Source organism: Centroberyx affinis, unplaced genomic scaffold, assembly GCF_046629955.1.
Source record: "Centroberyx affinis isolate AG114_WGS23_722 - 3 ecotype Tasmania unplaced genomic scaffold, CSIRO-AGI_Caff_v1 ptg001238l_1, whole genome shotgun sequence".
Classification (NCBI taxonomy): Eukaryota; Metazoa; Chordata; class Actinopteri; order Beryciformes; family Berycidae; genus Centroberyx; species Centroberyx affinis.
The window spans coordinates 14814-35613 of NW_027279751.1; the positions used below are offsets into that span (position 1 = coordinate 14814).

Genomic DNA, 20800 nt, shown 5'->3' on the forward strand with positions numbered 1-20800 from the left:
TGCGTTTCGTTTCTGTGACACTCGGGCTCATGATCTCTCACCGTACGCCTCTGCTCCTCCGAACCCTCTCTCTCACTCTCTCGCTCTCTCCCACCTTCTCTTCCTCTTCCCCCTGACCCGCTTGTCATCATCCTCGCCTCGACCTTAGCCTTCACCTCCCCCCCACCCCGGTACCCGTCTTCCTCCTGGAAGACAAGTCGGTGACAGCATGGAGAGCCCCCTGACCTTCCTGTACTTTGCCTATGGCAGCAACCTGCTGAAGGAGCGGCTCCAGCTCAAGAACCCCTCGGCCACCATCCACTGCGTGGCCTGGCTCCAGGTAAGGCCCCTGCTTCCCCTTGTGCGGTATGAACAGCACACACGTACTTTGGACTTTCTCTTTCCCTCTCTCTCTCTCTCTCTCTCCCTCTCTTTCTTCTTTTCAGGACTATAAGTTGGTGTTTGGGAACCATAAGGGCCTGGCCAGTGACCGGTGGCACGGGGGTGTGGCGACCATAGAGCGCAGCCCAGGCGACGAGGTGTGGGGGGTGGTGTGGAGGATGAACATGGCCGACCTGGAGTCTCTAGACAGGTAATCAAATTCTATTTTGTCCTAATTTCCTTGAATGGTTTTATTCAAGAAATTGACATCTAACCATGGTGTGTGTGTGTGTACATGCACCTGTACAGTCAGGAGAATGTGAGGTTAGGTGCCTACAGTCCTGTGGAGGTGTCCGTGAAGACGCAAGACCAGGAGCTCAACTGTCGTACCTATATAATGAACTGCTGTGTGTACGCCTCACCGTCTCCACAGTACCTGAAGGTAACACCGCTTTCTCTACTGTCTCTGCTCTTGGGCTCAAGTGCTTGACTTGACTTGGGTTCTGGTGACTTGAGACTTGACTTTGACTTGTGCTTTGATGACTTGAAAAGCTTTCTAAAGTCTTGACTTGAGATCTTGTGTTTGTGTAAATGACTCAGATTGAAAGTGATGAGATTTGTTCCAGCAGACGACTGAATTTAAATTCTGTTTTCTGAATTTGTATGGAATGATTGGATTTATTGAAGTTGAAACTGATTCTAGAAATCAAACTCATGATGCTCTTACCAAGTTTTTATCCTATTAAAACCATATTGCATTGAAAAGTCCTAGATATTTTGTTTTCTTTAAGATATTAAATTGATACTGACAATGGAGTGCTTTAAGGGCGATTCATTTCAGGCAGCTGCTGATTCTGAAAAGAGAGTCCACTTTTCTACTGCTTCTCATCAAAGTAGTGGGGATACTTCCACCCAAAGTAAACTTTTCTACCATCTTTCACTGAATATTGAGTGTGAGAGTTATGGTGATTAAATATGACTAAAATGAATGGAGGGATGGAGACATGTGATAAGGTTTTTGGATATCTCAACTTCAGTGTGACATTAAGAGCCAGTGCCAATATTCCTTGATTAGTAACTGACATTGAAATAGTAATTTGTTACACAACTTGGGAAAAATAATAACACTACCATGCAACACTGATCAACAGTCACCCATGGATGGCAGTGTAGATGACATCATCCTTTTTGAATGAGCCTCTGTCACTCTGTGTGATGGCAAACAGAACGGTTGTTGTGGTGGGGTTTTTTTTTTTTTTCTTCTGGTGCTTGCCCTGCACCGAGATGGTTTTTGTATTGCGGAGACAATGGGGCAATTTTAGCCTATTCACTCCTGCCCTCTTCCCCTCCCTGAAACATCTGGAATATGCATTTCCGCCCCACAATCCGGACAGACTTCTCATTAATCTTCTCATTAATCGCGACTGATGTGAAGTGATCAACAGGTCAAAACAATCCGGACACACCCTCCTACGCCATGCCACGTTTCACAGATCTGACAGCGTGCGAGCCGGAATGCCAGATTGTTCTTTCGCAAATAAAACACTGCGTTGAGAGGAAAATAACAGGCATATGTGGACAGCATGGCTTTGTGAGCGCAGCTTTGTGTTGTATGGTGTGAGTGCGAGAGACACTCCGCTGAGCCTAACGCATTGTTCCCTCTGTTATGCTGGGCCTGTCTCTGTGTGTGCTGGTAGGTCTGGTTTTGGGCATCCTTGATTCGTACAGTAACATTTTGCGATACCTCAGACATAATGGCGATTGAGCGAAGTGTACAGGGTTGTTTACGGATTTGCAGTGAGTGTGTGGTATTGTGGCAGCTCACATGGCAAGCTCCGTTGCCTCTCGCTACTAACAATGAGTCCAAACAGGGTTTGTCCAAATAGCTGTAGGCTCCACAGGGGAGTTGAAAGTAAACAGAAAAGTGGCAAAGTAGATAAATTAAAATTAGCTCTGATTTCATGGCAGTTCCGCCATCACACACACTTTCACTAATCAGGAAATCACAGAACTATTTCTGCAGCACAGACTGCTGTGGGGTGAAAGTGCGTTACTGGCGGAGTGATCTAGTTTTGGAAGGTCAGGTCAGACTGTGAACAGTAGAGTTTGGTAGAAGACGATCCACTGAGTGGAAATGGTGCTGCTGCTTTTCAGGCTGTGGACAGAAATAGGTCGGTTGGTCGCCATATTGTTTTCACAGACTGGCTTTTTTAGAGATATTTTGACAAATCCCATTTGGACTCATTGTTAGCAGCAAGAGGCAACAGAGCTCACTGTTTCAACTGACAGCTGACTCTGGAGACAGTATTCTCTGTGGGTCCAACATATCCTTTAATAAGCGAACTATGTGTGAACTTAATAGGATTAACCACTCCAACGAGGAGTGACATTATTATGCCTCTGCGCCAGCGACAGCCGTGGCCAGAGGCATCATGTTTTCAGGTTGTCTGTACGTACATACGTACGTCCCATTCTCATGAACACGATATCTCAGGAATGCCTTGAGGGAATTTCTTCAAATTTGGCACAAACGTCCACTCGGACTCAAGGATGAACTGATTAGATTTTGGTGGTCAAAGGTCAAGGTCACTGTGATCTCACGTCCGTCCCATTCTCATGAGCGCGATATCTCAGGAACTCCTGTAGGGAATTTCATTACATCTGGCACAAACGTCCACTTGGACTCAAGGATGAACTGATTAGAATTTGGCCATAACTCAAGAATTCATACGTTAATTATGACAAATTTTCTGTCTAATAGGATAAAATGATGAAGTGATGACATTTTATATCCAAAGGTTCAAAGGTCAACTTCACTGTGACATCATAATGTTTTGCGTACCACTGTAGCTGAGAAAACGATCTTGGGTCATTCTACTAAAACGGTGGAAGTGCTGTCACTTACTTTTGCAGACACCAAAATCCTTTAAGTTGACCTAATAATCACATTAATTATATATGTTCAATAAATAAAGACTGTCCTTGCAATGATAAAACAAAGTTTAATGGCGGAGGCATACAACCGTGAGGCGGATATTTCTAGTTATTTAGTTGCATTGAGTATGTAGCCCAGGGGCAAGGAAAAACACTTTTGTACAGTATGGGACCCTTGACTAAGCTACTATCATGGATAAATTCAAATATTTATTGCAGTTAGTTAACTTCATTTTTTTTACACGTTGATGTTTGATGCAGATTGTCCAGTTTCTGATTTGTGTCTTCTACCGTTGCAGGTGATTGTGTTGGGAGCAGAGCAGAATGGCTTGCCAGAGGACTACCAGGAGAAGCTGAGGGAGATCCAGTCCAACCAGTATGAGGGCCATCTGCCCATGATGACTGATCTGGAACGAGCCATGAGGAGAGCAAAGGAGAGAGCCAATCACCGTTCTGATGCCTGATAACCAACCAGACTCCATGTGTAAAGATGTCGACCTTACACTGGGAAAGTCCATGTGGCAGTGGATTCAGCCTAATAGTGTAGCCAGTTCCCCTAAGCTAGGTGCCTCACACCTCTGCACTTATTTATGGGAGCATTTAATAATCTATGACTTCGATCAACCTCTACCAACGACCAGTAGGAATTAAAACATTGACTGGTCTCTGGCGCAGCTTACGGTGGCCTGTAATTGACATAAATAATAAAGTCACATTTTGACAATAGAGAGGAGTAAGCTAGAGAATTAGAGCACAGATCCATCAGAAACCTCTAGTGAAGAGGTAATATATCACCATGCTAAATACTGGATTATACAACAGTTAGTTCCGGTCAATTTGATCGGACAGAAGGCATTCCATGAGTGCTGATATACAGTATAACAGCACTGGGACATTTTACTATAATGTATCACTCCGCTTTACAGGTCTTCTAATATAAACAGTTTATGTGTTGCTTGGCAACACTTTAGTAGTGGAATCCTGAGGGAACTGTTGTTGTTGGCGGAGACGAATAAAAGACAAAAATCATAATCTGTTGTCTCCAATTGCCATTACTTGATAGCTTTGTTTATAGAACTGTTGTATGAAAGCAATATCACACAAGAGGGAGTGCTGTTAAACTGTGTATCAGCACGGCTGCGATTTGGTCACAGCCTCTTGTGTGATATTGCTTAAATAGTAATACTGCTTTGTCATTTGCTGTTTTAGCCTCCGGAGCTGAAACCTGTTGCAACGCTGGGCGCTCAGTCTAGCAGTTGTTCAGGCCAGAAAGTCAGTTTTGAAAGTGAGAAATCTCAGCACCCGGCCAAGTAATCATTGAGGCATTATTATTGATCAGCAACCCTGTCAACCCAATGGTACAGCAAAATTTTGACTTAATGTAAATGTAATACCTGAAACGGTTTACTCACTTTTTGAAAAATACATTATGACCCTCTTTATTTCATCACAACGTCTACTTTATCAGTAGCCCACTCTGGACAAAATATGATTAATGAGAGGAACAGTTGCGCAGGACTGATGCATAGGAAACTGATGTACTTTCTTTTTTGTGACCAATTTGTTTTTTATTTATTTTATTTTCCACAAGGTTTGCAGGTATACATCAACAAGTAACCTCTGTCAATAACATAACATATAGGTATACCAGGGCATTGACGGACAGGTAAATAAATAAAAACAGGAAATAAAAACCTGACCTACCCCATCCCCATGGGTCTTTCTCTAAATTCCACTATACATGCAGGATATTTCCTAACAGTACTTTGCAAAATGAATAAGCAAACAAAATAAAAATTGTTTCATCATGGAAACTGATGTACTTTCTGTAGGCAATTGTATGGTAGTGTGAGTAATGTTAAAACAGACTAAAAGCCAGTTAAAACCACTAAGATCGGTAAATCAATAGGCGGATAAAACAGTAAAAACTTGCAGCTGGAAGTCAAGTTATTTCAGTAATGATGTGAACTGAGTTGTTGTAAACTCCATGACTTTCCCAGTGTATAATGAGTGTATAAGTCCCATTCAAAAAGGAAACACCAGGCATAACTCATACTATTGAATGTTAGATAAAATGTGTTAAATCTTTTAAGTCTGATTTGGTTGGTGGACAATAATCCCCCTCCTAGTTTTGTGTCTTTTTATACAATATGTTTTCGCACATCAGTTCATTTAAGCTCTCCTCATTATGCTCTGTCATGTCTTCATTGTACCCTTGAACTCTAATGTGATTTCACCAAACTACTTTCCAGGCAGTCACCTCTTTTGGCAGGAAGGACACCTAACTTTATAGCATCCGGGATTAACCCCCCTTTAACATTTTGAGAATATAAAGAGAATATTTCTTTTTTGTTGCGACATGCTGTATTTTATCTGTATATTTGACTGATATGTGTGAAATGATAATGACAAAGTACATTACATAAAATGCAGTATAATTGTCTGAATTAAAAAAAAAAAAGTGATATTTCAGAATAACACACAAATGACATTAGGTGACTTCTCGGCTTGTTCTCTTACCTCCTGCCCCAGTGATTCATTATTGCAAAATAAAAAGTAAGTAAGCTATTTGACAAGATGCTAGTCTGTGACAGGACCTCATACACCCATCCCCTATTTTCAGTGCTGAGGACCAAGTAGTGAGGGACTGGGTGCTGGGATGCTCAAGGCAGACACTTATATAATAACTGTTTTCATTATTTAGGGCTCCAGGCTGTGCACAGGGGTCCAGCACTTTGGCGAGGATGGATACCATCTTTCTGCCTTCATTCTGCTTCTCCAGCATCCAGGCCACTCTGTTTCAGACAGTAGTATTTTTGGTAGACCAACTAACTGCATTATTCATTTAGGGCAGACTCAGTACCTAGTCTACTACAGTAGATTTACTGTTTGTATGATATTTTAAGGTATGATTCGCACTATACCTCACTTATCTTAGATTCCTCCAATATCAAACAAAATGAGGCGGCATTACTTTTTGTAACTTTTATATAAATATAAATGTTATATAAAATCAGGCAGCAAATGTCACATTGATCTATATCTCCATGAAGAATGAATTGGAAAAGGTGGATAAGTCGACTGTGATGAGCATGATTATTTTTGGGGATGAAGGTATATATTAGGGTTCAACCAATAGGCTGATACTTATACCGATATTATTTATTTCAGATTTTTGTGCCGATATTCAATATCTTTAAATTTGACCATTCAGTGTTTCCTCCAGAATACTCCTGACAGTATTGTTGTCAGGGTAGAAAAGCCTCTGAAACCGCATTTAGACCATCATGCAACTTTAAATTCTCTGCTGAAACCCCTGAAATGAATAAATAAAATATGCAAAGTATATGCAAACCCATCTGTCTGACCAGGTATTATGGTTATGATGTCCAGACTTAAGAGCCCACAGTGTCTGAATCACAGTCTTTATCAGGCTCCAGGCTGTACATCGACACAAACATTGTTTTTTGAGCTTATGAATTTGGAAGTGACTTGTTCATATTCACCAATAGCAGACCATTGTTATTCCACAGCACATGTTTCTATTATTTAAACACGTGCTGTTTGCATTAGAAAACACTGTTCTTACCATAATCCCATTATCCCTCTGCTGATATTAGTCTTACACTGAAATGCCATAGCCTGACACAAAGAACCCTATTCTATTCTACTCTATTCCATTAGATTACATTTTTATGATCCCTGTGGGAAACTGGGAAACTGAAAAGAATACATAAAAAATCATACAACAAACAATAACAACAATAAAAATAATAATAATACAACAATAATACACAAAAGATAGGACAGACTTCAAGTGGAATTGGTGTGAAGTCACATTCATCCCATTCATCTGCATCTAGGCATTCACTTTACAATCGGCCTCATCAAACTACAGTTCATCTTTGTTGATGTAGTAGTAGACAAAAAGGAGGGTAAACTATGACCTCCAGTTGGTGATCATCAAGACAAGGTAAGGAGACACTTTATTGAGGGCGTCGTCGTGGCAGCAAAAGGGCATCATATGATTCAGTGGGGGAAAGGAAAAAGAACACAAGACTAGTAGAGGTAATAAAATGATAAAACAATAAAAGCAATGAAGTAGAATGCAAACAATTGTGGGGTTATGTAACATGTATGTAAGTGTTAAGTAGGCTATAAGAGTAAAGTATGAGATACAAATGAATTATAGCCATTTATGGATTTCCTTTCGAGTGGGTTTCCTCCCACAGTCCAAAGACATATAAGTCAGGTGGAGACTCTAAATTGCCTATAGGTATGAATGGAAGCAGAGTGTGTTTGTCTATGTGTGTTAACCCTGTAATGGACTGGCCACCATCACAATGGAAAATTAATTAATTTTACTTACTAACAGTCTTGATTGTTTAGTTAAATGTGGATTAGTAAATATGAAACATTCTACATGCAGCTATAAGTAGGCTATATACAGTAGGCTACAGCATGATTATGCATAAACATATGATTACATACATATAAGTAGGCTTATGTATAAACATATCATTAAGCAATCCACCAATAGAAACAAAATCAATTACATTTTCAGAAAAGCACAAATTTGTAATTCTTTCCCCTTAAAACTCCCTATTCTTAAATAACTTACTGGTACTATTTACTGTGATGCATATTATGAGTTTAAATCATTTTGATTTGTGTCAGGTGGTAAACCCTATTCCACAAAAAAGGGGTGTGTGTGAGTGTGTGTGTGTGTGTGTGTGTGTGTGTGTGTGTGTGTGTGTGTGTGTGTGTGTGTGTGTGTGTGTGTGTGTGTGTGTGTGTGACTTGACTCATTCATGTGGGATAGGCGGGGCCAAGAAAGACACTACTGCACAGGTGCTGTCGGCCACGGAAGTAGGAGTCGTAGAAACTTTATCGGCGTATGCGCTGGGTGAGCAACTTCCATTGGAATAAATGGACCGCCATCTTTGAATGCCTCATCCGTAGTTTAATACATCCATGGGGGGGGCTTTTCCCATTGGAGTACCTGCCCCTTTAGAAGTCTGTGCACGGGCCTGCGGTGGTCCCTGCCAGCGAAGTGATGCTGCAGAGTTCAAGCTCACCGGGAGATCAGCCGCAGGCGTTATTGACCGGACGGGCAGCAGCCAGCGGAACCTCAAAAACATGTATTTTTCTTATGGAAAGATTTGTTTTTTTCTTTTTTACATACGAGTTGCAGTAATGGCAGCCAGTATCCCCACCGCTACTCAAAATAACGGAACACTTTCAAATTGCTCCGACCATTTTTTGTATTTTGCCTATGGCAGTAACCTGCTGACGGAGCGACTGCATCTGAGAAACCCGTCGGCTACCTTCGTCACGACCGGCCGCTTAAAGGTACTTCCACCGGTTAACTGAGTATAGGGCTAAGTTATACAGGCAGCTATAGTGATAAGAACCTAGCTACACAGAGATGGGGAACACTGTAACAACTTCATTATAACCTCGCTCGCATGTTAGCTTAGACCGAGGGAGGGCGGACGGCTAAACTCCGTTAAAACAATCTGGTAATGTTGCCTTGATTGTCGGTAAAGGTATGCTACATACCCCGTAAAACATGATTTAAGACTTTTTCTGAATCCGTACTGTCTACTGGTAAATTCGGCATACATATAATCCACCAAGCAGCTATATATTCAATAAAATCGCATCTTTTAGAATTGGTTCACACATTGCTCACTCACTACTGCCCACCGCGTTGTCTCTTGGTGGCAGATTGTGGGAATAACAAGAACAATTCTAAAAGTTAAAGTTTTAGCCTACTGAAATAACCGCTACTTGGTAAATGTATGCCGAATTAGAGAGTGGCTCCTAACCATCCAGAAAAGCTCTTAAATCGTGTTGTATGTATCGTCCAATAAGCAAGGAATCATTAAGCCTATAACTGCCAGAGATTTTGCGTTACATTCTGTCCATCGTGTTGGATTTTAGGTTAGCTTTGATTTAACGGAGGATGCCTGTTAAAAGTCACGTAACTGTTGTACATGGCTGTTTCAGGACTTGATAGACCAGGGATGGGCAACCGTGTGCCATGCAGGGCCGAGAGTCTGTTTTGCTCCAGCCCTGTTCTGGCCCACCTGATCCTATTAAGGACTAGGGTTGCAAAATTCCGGGAATTTTCAAAGTTGGAAACTTTCCATGGGAATTAACGGGAATTTATGGGAATTAATGGGAATTTATGGGAATAAACGGGAATAAACCAGGAATTTACTAAATTGAAAGTCTGCTCTTAATAGGGAACTTAAATATAGTTGGGGAAAATATATTTTAGCATAATCCTGACTAAAACAACCAGATATCATGCAAGTACAGTTGAATATCTATGCTATTCCTCAATCACATGCACACATAGCACACTGCTTACTGCAGGGCTGTTGAGACCACGCCCCCTACATGCACTGTGCATTCCTGTGCATTTTTATTAATTTTTGAATGGGTTGGGTCGGGGGGATGAGTAATATTTAACTCAACATTCATGTTTTTGTTCTTCAATGAAAGAATTGATTGTTCAATAAAATATTTAACACTTGATAAAGTTCTACTTACAAATAAATCTGTTTTAATTGTATTATTTTGGATGGATGTCTGCTTATAACAAAACAAATATTTATGCTTGGATATGATACCTTTCCATTAAATTACCCTCAATTCCCAGTTAATTCCCATAAATTCCCATTAATTCCCATTAATTTCCATAAATTCCCATAATTCCCATGGAAAGTTTCCAATTTGGAATATTTCCAAAATTCCCCAGCTTAACTTCCCATGGAAATTAACCGGAAACTTTCTGGAAATTTACCGGAAATTTTCCACCCCTTTGCAACCCTATTAAGGACTGACACCTTAATTGGATCAGGTGTGCTAGTGGTATACTATTACCAGCGGATTTATTGTTCAGACTCAAACACTACATTACAGCAGGCCACGCTATAATGATGAAAATCAAAATTATATAATTTTGAATGTTATATTATTTTTAATTCTAGAAGCCTTTGTTATTTTGGCTATATTAGCCTACATTGTAAGTATCTAGATCTACATTTTAAGTATATAGTTGCTATCAGTTCCTGGTTCAATATTATTTTCCTTTTGCACAATCCTGTTACACATTTTCTCCAACCTTTATTAATTTACCATAAAAACACATCACTTGGTTAACCCATTCATCAGCTACCACCTCACCACCACTAGGCCTGCAGATGAATTCCCTCCTACTTTTTAACTGTGTTGCTTATTACTTGCCATGCTGTGGTCACTGTAAATACAGCTCAAAGACAAATACATACACTGGCAGCTGCCAGTGCTCCAGATGCATACAACATGCATGAATTTTAAATTTGTCTCATTAGTATATAATAATAATTAATAAACAGCTTCGCACACAGCCATTAGTGGGGTTCAAGCCTATGGGGCAAATGATTGGAAAGTGAGAATAAAAGCTTGAATTGTTCTATTCAACAATAGAACATTTCGGTGCCATTTGAAAAATTGCCAGTTTGCCCTGATGGTGGTGCTATTCAGTATGACCGAATGTGGTCTGACATACAGCACTTTGGGGCTTTGCAAACAAGTAGGCCTAAATGAATTGTCAAAAAAAGGCAAATCCAAGACACTCTTCATATGATTAAAAAGCTTTAATCAAAAGCTAGTTCATGGTCAAACAGATAAAATCAAGCCAACATGTTTTGGCCACATACGGCCTTCATCAGGGCATAGCAATGAAAGCAGTTCACCTCACACACCATATATAACATAGGTTGACATTAGTCTAATGCAGGCGTGCAGCATGCAGCTCACCACTGGCTTCGACTTGTATCATCCCCATCAAGACCAGTGTCTGAAACTAGAGGTTTCAGACCAGTGTTGACTGTCGTCTACATAAAGCCCACCGTGATTCCCCCCCGTCCTGCCTTTTTGAAATTTGCTCGACTTAACATTTAGGTCCTTGACTAACAAGTCCTTCATGGTTATTAAGCTCATAGAAGACCATAGACTTGGTGCTTTTTTCTTATCTGAAACATGGCTAGACACTAATGGGTCATATGCACTCACTTAACTTAAACAAATGGGTAGCCCCACCACCACCAAAAATGAAAACACGGAACAGAGACGTCTTGGTACAAGGACTAACACTAAAGTTTTGAACTGGATTTACTGCATTTCGTAGCTGTAAAATGGTTGTTGACATTGGCAATGTTTGTAAAGTAAAAGTAAAAACAGACCTATATTCTGTATATAAATGGGTTAAGAAAGTGCTAAAAAGCTAATTTTTCATCTGCAAATCAAACTCTTAAAGTGTCTGAATATATCCAACATTTATATGGTCACAAAATCACAGATGCAGGCTTTAGAAGTAAATAGTTAACATTTTATTACACTACATTTATCTGAATTGAGTTACAAGTTGGTGAGGTGAAGGGGGAGCATGCTGTGAGATCGCGAGACCACGATTGTGAGATTGATTCAACATGGCGGCGCCCTGCTGCTAGATCTGACTTAAAACTTTGCTGCAACTAAGGCCACTTTGGCCTTAGTTACAGATTAAAACATTGTTTAAAAGAAAAAAATGGTTCACTCTATACTCTTCAACCTCCACCAATGACTGAGGATCTCATACACATAGTCAATAAAAAAAAAAACCTTATCTAAAATATACAAACTCTTACAGAAAACAGATAACACGCTTTCCGTACCAACCACAGATTGGGAAAGAGACCTTGCTGACCGATGTCAACCTCTGGAAGCAAATATGCAATAATACTTTTTTTTATGTCCTGTAACCCCAAAATACAACTCATTCAATACAAGATATTGCACAGAGCACATATCACCCAACATAAAGTGCACAAAATGGGATTCTTGGACACTGACACTTGTTCGCAGTGCACACTAGACTACAGATTTTCATGCCACCTGGCTCTGCCCACCCATTCAAACATTCTGGGCAAACATTACACACAAATTATCTTCCATTCTTGGTTTCAGCATTCCAGTCTCCCCATCTGTATGCCTCCTTGGAGATCTCTCCTTGGTTGAACCGCCACCCAAATATCAACAGCACATTCTGATCGCCTTAACAATTGCTAAGAAAACAATATTACTTAACTGGAAGAACAGAAATAACGTCACCATATCTCAATGGACACATCTCTTAACAGAACATATCTCAATGGAAAGATTAATGGCATTATCAAAACACAAAGTTGACTAATTTCATTAAGTCTAGGCTCCATTCATTGAATTCATCCCCTAACCTGCTAGAGAAACACCCTACACTTTTTGCCGATGTGAATTCCCCCTCCCAATTCTCATACTGTATACTGGTAATCCCACCCTAACACTATCTGTACCCCAGCCCCCCACCATGACAGTGGACGCCCTCCTATACCTGTGCTCATAAGATAAATGTCCCTCCCCCTGACTATACCTGTTAGATGGACCCCCTGTACACACAATTATTATTATTTTTTTCTTTTCATTATTTTTATTTTATATTGTTACAAACCTGGCTCAGGACTTGCAACAAATGAGAGAGTCCACACACTAATGAAAGGTGAAAAAGATATTTATTAAACTAAGCGTAACAACTCATAATGAAATATGGGAATGTTAGGCATCAGTGCTGTAAAGTATGTGTGGATGAGTGAAGTGTTGATTGTAGATATAAAGGAAAATAACACCAAAAGCAAACTAATCTAAAGTGTAGGCCATGTGGAGGGCGTCCTGGCTGCTCAGCAACAAGAACCAAACTCCCAGGACAACAACCCTCTTATAGCCTTAGGCCACTCCCTCCTCAGGTGCAGCCGATCAACTGACGGACCTCTTAACAGGAGAGAACTAGAGAAGGTACACTGAACAAAAATATAAACACAACACTTGGTTTTGCTCCCATTTTTCATGAGTTGAAATAAAAGATCTAAAGACTTTTTCTATGCACACAAAAGGCTTATTTCTCTCAAATTTTGTTCACAAATTTGTTTAAATCCGTGTTAGTGAGCACTTCTCCTTTGCCAAGATAATCCATCCACCTGACAGGTGTGGCATATCAAGATGCTGATTAAACAGCATGATTATTGCACAGGTGTGCCTTGGGCTGCTCACAATAAAAGGCCACTCTAAAATGTGCAGTTTTATCTTGAAAAAAGACATTTATTAGGCACTGAACTATGGATCTCACATGACTAGGGCTACAGATATGCATTTTTTGAAAACCAGTCAGTATCTGGTGTGAGCACCATTTGCCTCATGCAGTGCGCAGAGTTGATCAGGTTGTTGATTGTGGCCTGTGGAATGTTGGTCCACTCCTCTTCAATGGCTGTGCGAAGTTGCTGGATATTGGCAGGAATTGGAACATATAGATATCCTTGTTTGGTTTGGCAACTTCCTCCCTTGCAAAACATTTCAGTCTTAAGTCAAGAGGTAGTGTTTAAGATAAAAAAAAAGTGTTCTCAGTCTGTAGAATACAGTCTGTGTAAACTGTTATAGTGAGTTGGAGTTACAAACATGACACGAAAAAAGTCACATAATGCAGTTAAATGGTTACAATCTGGACCTCTGGTTTTAGGATTCTAAAATCTTTTTCTAGATCAGAAGTACAAGAAAACAGTCTGAAATGGCAAACATTTGATTTGACACATATGATTGACTCCAACAAGGTGGTTATAGCTGATGATTTCAACATTCACATTGATAATTCTGCTGCTTCTAACACAACAGCTGAGTTAGAAGCCGTTGGAATTACCTGGATATTTGCATTAATTGCTCCTAAAATGTGGTTTTATCTTCATCTCAATAAAAATAGTGAAAGTAGCCACACACTCGTAGCTCCGATGCAATAATTTATTGAGACATTAACAAAACCGACATTTCAGCAGCTAGGCTGCCTTCATCAGGGTTGATCTACCAGTGTAGTGGATGCACCTTCATCATCATCATCACACATCTGGAAGGGCCTCGCATCCTGTGTGAATCTCTTCCCTGATAACAGATCAGGAAAGTGGTTGGATCATAAAGGAGGTCACTGACCTCTTGGTAAATCACTCCATTTTCACTCTTCATGGATGGTACCAAGAAACAGACTCAGTAAACAACCATAAAACACCAACACACAGCCTGTCTCTGATAAGCCCCTAGGCTCCAGAGAGTCTGTAATGACACCCATTGGAATGTTGCCAAAATAAGAAGAAATCTGTGACACAGACTAATGAAAATTTGGATATCACATTGTGATGGACTTTAATGTATGTCTGTAATTTTGTGTGTAACTGTGATGGTTTATATGATAGTTATTCATGGTATTCGTGTTGTGCATCTTTACATGGGGCTTAGATGGCCATGTTTGATATTAAAATACTCAGTAATGTGTGCTGAATAGAGATGCACCGATCGATCGGCCGGTGACCGGAATCGGCCGGTTTTCAGCTGATCGGCCATGACCGGTGACCGGCCGATCAGTCTCATATATCCGATTCTGTGCCGGTCAAATTTAAGACAACGGTAAAAACTCCGCTGTAATTAAGCAATATTACACGAGAGGGTGTGCGTTACCGTGATGCTTACTGACCGCATCACTGTCGTGCCAATAATGACGGTAACGCACACCCCAGAGTGTAATATTGCGATTATACAACAGTTACCAACAAAATAAAAGATACAAACAAAATGTATTCATATTGTGGGGCAATTCGCTCTCAAAATAAAAAACGTTTTGCTAGTGTTATCTCAGTTTCCCCGGAAATACATGGGGTCTGACTAATAACTGGAAAACAATCAGTCACGTCAGTACTCCTATGTAATGGAACCTAGTTTACTACTCCAGCAAGTAGGCGGAGCCTTAGTAACGACCTAGCAACAGAGACGATTTCTAGTCCCTGTTGAGTCAGCCAGCCAACTTGAGCTAATGCTTTCTAGAGATCGCGGGATTTCCCAAACTGAATAAATACCACACATATAAACACAAAACTGCCTTGCCAGCTCAATCTTGTTGTAACTAAGATATCTGCTGAAAAAAATAATTTTTCCATGGACAGATTTAGCTACTATGTCCACGAACTTCACATGTATTTTTAAGCTAGTAGCGCCGTGTCACCGACTCACCGGCACAGCTGATGGATGGCAGAGCGTCTGGTAACATCAAGGCTGAACACAGTTAGCGTAGCGTTATATTTAAATATATTGTATGATAATATGGCGGAGTAATATTTAGTGATGAGCACGGCTAGGTGTGCTGTCATGCTGATTTGAGCACGTTCTAAATGTCTAGTTGACCAATCAGATCGCTTGGTCGGAACTACCTGTTGTATAATAGTCCATAATAGTAATAGTCCGTGTGTTGTTATATAGATCTGTTGCACCTGTTTTCTTTCGGGAAAGTATTAAGTGGGATATACTGCAATTCATTTTCATTTGGATTTTATTTGTTCAAAAAAGCTCTGTCCAGTAACCTGGAGCACTTTTTTATTTTGAGATTTGTTTGAGTGAGAGTGAGAGAAGGTCCTGTAACCTGGTGCAGTTTTGGAGAAAATGTAAGTTATTAATAGTCAATGTTTTATTATGAACATACAATTGAATTTTAATTTTCCATTAAAGAAAAGTTACAAAAATGTTTGTGTGTGCTGTCAATTATAGTTCTTAGAAAGAAAATCGGAATCGGCCAAAATCGGAATCGGCAGGTCAGACTTTTAAAAAATCGGAAATCGGAATCGGCCAAGAAAATTGCAATCGGTGCATCTCTAGTGCTGAATGCAATCAGGTTAATGTTGTGACGGTAAAGTATATTGCATAGAACTGGGAGACAAAACTTAAGTTTTGTGCATATGAAATTAGATTTTTCCCGCTGTAACACTACACACACTAGCCCACACACACGCCCCCTCACACATCACAACAAAACCACATGCACACATGCCCAACGCGGATTTCACGCCTACGTGGTCATGAACATGTTATAGTGAATCTACACAACTTTGCCTTAAACTTTGTCTCTGAGACTTTGTCTCCGAGATTCGACTCAACATCAGCTCCACGAGCCAAGAAGAAGAACCTGCTTCACCCTCCAACTGGTGAAGTGAGTCTGCCGCATCTGCCTGACAAACACACACACAAACGCCTATTCAGCGTGTGTGTCCTGCGTCTGCTGCGACATCGCTATTCAGCTAAAACACAAATCTGACAATCATCGGATCCGCTGGTCGGCGAGAGCCTTGAGAGACCAGCACGTTATTCATCCAGAACTTGGAGTGGGTCAGCCTTGAGAGACCCACACACCACCAACTCGCCGAGTGTGCAGCCTGCTCTGCTCCGCTGTGACCCTGCCGAGTTCAACTCAGAATCATCGTTGGATCTTCATCACCTCCCAGGCCCGTTGAGCTGAGATTCCTCACAGCCTCCCAGACTCTGCGTGCCTCCTCCTCCTCCAGTCCCCGGTTGTGGCGTATGTATGATCATTGTCCGCTGGGCATCACGCATGCACTACACATAGTTATTCCATTACATGACACTCCACTTCATCCACTTAGTGTCTCCCTATGATTCGTAACTCAGCGCTCTGCAAGTCTGTGCATAATCAGATATACCTCCGTTATTGATTATTCAGCTTGTTCAGTGTTCAGGTATTATTGCCTTTGGTCCCACTTCGTAGCTGGGTCATATCCTCCAGCGTTCAATTTATACCATTGTGTGTTGATTACCTCATTACTATTATAAACACATTTATTCATGTTACTCATTCACCACATTTCACTTGTATCTACCTCATATGCCTTTATTGATTTCACTGATTATTGAGTGTGCTTTGATAGAAATAAATGTATTCTTTCACATAAAGTCCTCTCTTGTGTTCATTGTCTGGGTTTAAATTCAAGCAAGCTCGGAATTCATTCCTTCAAATGAGACTAATTGATTTGTCTGTTATCTGGTGCCCCATTCTTTAAATTCTATTGAACTAATTCTAAATTGTTTGATATCAGACACCATCAATACGTAACACCCACTACACCAGGACACAAGTTTAACTGAAGTTAAAAGCACTGGTACACAGATGCAGACAATCAGTGTAACATCAATCAGCTTCTACTTATCTTCATCTCAGCCATAACAATATGAATAAACAGAGCACACAAACAATTTTACTATGTTTTTATTAAAGAGATTGTTTAAATATTCACAGTCTAGGCTGGAAAACGTCTGTTCACCTCTAGGATAACGACTTCAGTAATCCAATCAATGTGATGACATTCAGATATGGGTTACAGGTGCCTTGCCCTATCAAAAAATCCACAAAGTTTGGTTACCAACAGGATTGCTTTGCTTCCTCAAGGTCTGGACAGCTTGTAACCATTGAGCAATCAATGAATTCCAAACTGTATCAGTAACTTCTATTGGAGACAGACCTCTGCCATGTCTGACAACACCCTGCAAGGAAGTTATGCACCTTTTGGTGATATGCCATGCCCACCACCACCCCCCTTTTGGCCAATCGACATGAAAAGTTAATCAGTTCTTCCTTGGCCCATAACCAACATTCATACCAAGTTTTGTGCAAATCAGTGCCAAACTTTTTGAGATATCCTGCTAACAGACGGATGGACGGGCAGACACACAGATGCTGGTGAAAACATTACCTCCTTGGCAGAGGTAAATACCAAGGAAACCTAACAGAGGTTGGGTCACACAGCACAGAATTCATGATGTAAGATACCCCGAAATTATCAATGAACTGAAACTGTTCTGTAAAGAGGAAAGGTCCAAAATACCTCTTAATACCTCTTAACCATTGTGCAGGTCTGGTCAGTAGCTACAGGAAACATTTGGTTGAGGTCATTGCTGTTAATGAGTTTCTAGCAGTTCCTAAATCTAAAAGTTCACATACTTTTCCACCCAAGGCTGTCAATGCTTAAACAATGTCTTCAATACATGTAAAAAGTACAGTTGTTTTTGTGTGATTTGTGTAATCAGTTTGTGTTAATCTGTTATTGACTAAGACCACAATTTGGGAGCAGTTACGACAGGAATCCAGGTAATACCCTAGGACAAACCTTTTCTCATAACAAGTGACAGTGCAACAACAAAGATGAAAATAATGCAGTAGCAAATCTTTTTACAGTTGACCACCAAATCCTGCACTTCTTTTACAAGTCTGCTGTTGTGTTAATACCCTTGACCTTGATTTTCCAGAAGCTTGCAAATACAAATTAATATACACACAAAAGTAATCAGACCATTTTGAAATGTATTCTTTATTATTCTGCACTCTACTCCAGCTTACTTTGCTATTAGATATCTATTTTAATGCCTCTTGACATGACTGCTTTGTGTAATTAAATGAGTCAGATGTTTTTATTGTATTTCCTTTCTCTTTAGGATCATACCATCCAATTTGGACACTGGACAAAAAACTTCAATGGCACCAACTCTTGGCATGGAGGTGTTGCCACGATTGAGAAGAGTGAAGGAGAATACGTTTGGGGGGTCATCTGGAGGCTTGCCATGGAGGATCTCATTTCTTTGGACAAGTATGTCTTTCTACAAACCGTTTACACTGCTTCACCCTATTGCCTTAAAAGTAATACACAAAAGTTTTCGGGGCTGTTGGTCAACTTATCCATTAAGTGATGAGAACAGCGATGTCAAAATCATTCACGTGTGCCCAGTAGATCATTGGCTCTGGTGTTCCATACTAACACTTTAGCACACATGTTGACTGGTAGTAGGCTCCATGCTAACACTGTAACATACACATTGGGTGATAGTAGGCCATTAGCATTGCCCAAAGTAAGAAGACTGAGTATCACTAGGCCACTATAATGTATGCTAAAGTGTTAGCGTGGAGCCTACTATCACTTAACATAGTGTATGCTAAAGTGTTAGCGTGGAGCCTACTATCACTTAACATAGTGTATGCTAAAGTGTTAGCGTGGAGCCTACTATCACTCAACATAGTGTATGCTAAAGTGTTAGCGTGGAACTACTATCACTCAACATAGTGTATGCTAAAGTGTTAGCGTGGAACTACTATCACTCAACATAGTGTATGCTAAAGTGTTAGCGTGGAGCCTACTATCACTTAACATAGTGTATGCTAAAGTGTTAGCGTGGAGCTAATGTCACTCAACATAGTGCATTAGCATGGAACACCAGAGCCAACGATCTACGGGGGATACATGGATGTCTATGTTCTCATCACTTCATGGATAAGCTGACCAATGAGACAGTCTACCAAAAACTCACTGTATTCCTTTTAAAGATCTGTGTAACAGTCAGCACCACAATACACTTAGAGGTTTTAACCAAGACTCTGGTCTGATTTAAGAAAACAAAACGTTGAGTAATATGAGTGATTATTACTTTACTGTGTCTCCTAAATCTTACCAAGGCAGGAAGGAGTGAGCAAAGGCATATACCGCCCTCTAGAGGTGATGGTGGATACGGACGAGGGAGAAGTCCTCTGTCGAACCTACAAGATGAACAGCTTCACACCTTACCTCACATCGGATCCTTACAAACTGGTAACACTCATATCCTACACTCATATCATAGCCATATCTCCCTGACAATAGATGTAAAAAATATTCTTGGGATCCCAGAATGATCATGTAGGATAGAGAAGTGCTAGGGTGGATAGATAGACAGAAATACAGACAGATAGGTACTTTATTTATTCCTGGGAGAAATTCAATTTTCATAGAAGCAACACATTTTTAACACAAAAACATAACAAAACACTATAATAAGGATAATAAAAAAGCACAAAAATATATCTATATATTAACATATAACACAGTAACCCCTCCACCCATGTAAAAACATTTGGCACAGTAAGCACTAAAAAATAGAAATTCTGTGTACTCCTGCATATAGAAAGATGTTACACATATCCATATACATACTTAGACATTATTTGCGTGTAGCCAATTCTCCAATGGACCTCCATGATGGAGCCAGACCTGGCTGCAGATTTGTGATGTATTCTCTAAACTTCTAAATCTTTAACCTCTACATTTTGTATTCCAGGTTGTGTGTCTTGGTGCAAAACAGCATAATCTCCCCCTGGATTACATTGAAAAACTGGAGGCGGTGGAGACCAATGGATACAGTGGTCCGTCTATTTTGGATGACATCAAGGTTGTAAATCCTCCTGAAAAAAACACCTAAATGGGAGGAAATAAAAAGGATAGTTGATAGGAAAGTTGTTTTGATTTTTAGTGGTAGGAAATAAGAAATATGATCTTCTCAGTCTTTGCCTCAGGCTGGTTATTTTGTAGATTTGTTCATATTATGGGAAGGCAGTGAAATTCTATACAACCCCTTTGTAGAGATTGACTGAATAAATGATGGAATCGCAAAATCTGTCTCTGTCATTTGTCCATAAAAAAACAAGATGTGTACTTTTTAGTTTTGAAATTACAAAGCAGCAATACATTATTACATTTGGTGTCACATTTACTAAATAATTATCAGTTTAACCCCAATAACTTCACTGTTCCATATCACT

General features: G+C 40.2%; 2 protein-coding genes across 2 annotated transcripts; both read left to right on the top strand.

Moving 5' to 3' along the window:
- Positions 1-208: 208 nt before the first annotated feature.
- On the top strand, positions 209-3758 carry ggctb (gamma-glutamylcyclotransferase b). Its single transcript, XM_071524846.1, has 4 exons — positions 209-319; positions 426-571; positions 670-802; positions 3594-3758. Exons 1-4 carry the CDS (start codon positions 209-211, stop codon positions 3756-3758), a joined length of 555 nt encoding a protein of 184 aa, XP_071380947.1.
- Positions 3759-8166: 4408 nt separating this feature from the next.
- Positions 8167-20639, top strand: LOC139648663 (gamma-glutamylcyclotransferase-like). Its single transcript, XM_071524845.1, has 4 exons — positions 8167-8646; positions 18670-18821; positions 19682-19814; positions 20320-20639. The coding sequence occupies exons 1-4, from the start codon at positions 8269-8271 to the stop codon at positions 20458-20460; spliced, it is 804 nt and encodes a 267-aa protein (XP_071380946.1). The 5' UTR covers positions 8167-8268; the 3' UTR covers positions 20461-20639.
- The last annotated feature ends 161 nt before the right edge of the window (positions 20640-20800 follow it).

Coding starts and splice junctions, on each gene's coding strand:
- ggctb (XM_071524846.1), top strand. CDS start 209: ATGGAGAGCCCCCTGACCTTCCTGTACTTTGCCTATGGCAGCAACCTG. Junction 320..425: donor ACTGCGTGGCCTGGCTCCAG/GTAAGGCCCCTG, acceptor TCTTCTTTTCAG/GACTATAAGTTGGTGTTTGG. Junction 572..669: donor GACCTGGAGTCTCTAGACAG/GTAATCAAATTC, acceptor GCACCTGTACAG/TCAGGAGAATGTGAGGTTAG.
- LOC139648663 (XM_071524845.1), top strand. CDS start 8,269: ATGGGGGGGGCTTTTCCCATTGGAGTACCTGCCCCTTTAGAAGTCTGT. Junction 8,647..18,669: donor TCACGACCGGCCGCTTAAAG/GTACTTCCACCG, acceptor CTTTCTCTTTAG/GATCATACCATCCAATTTGG. Junction 18,822..19,681: donor GATCTCATTTCTTTGGACAA/GTATGTCTTTCT, acceptor AATCTTACCAAG/GCAGGAAGGAGTGAGCAAAG.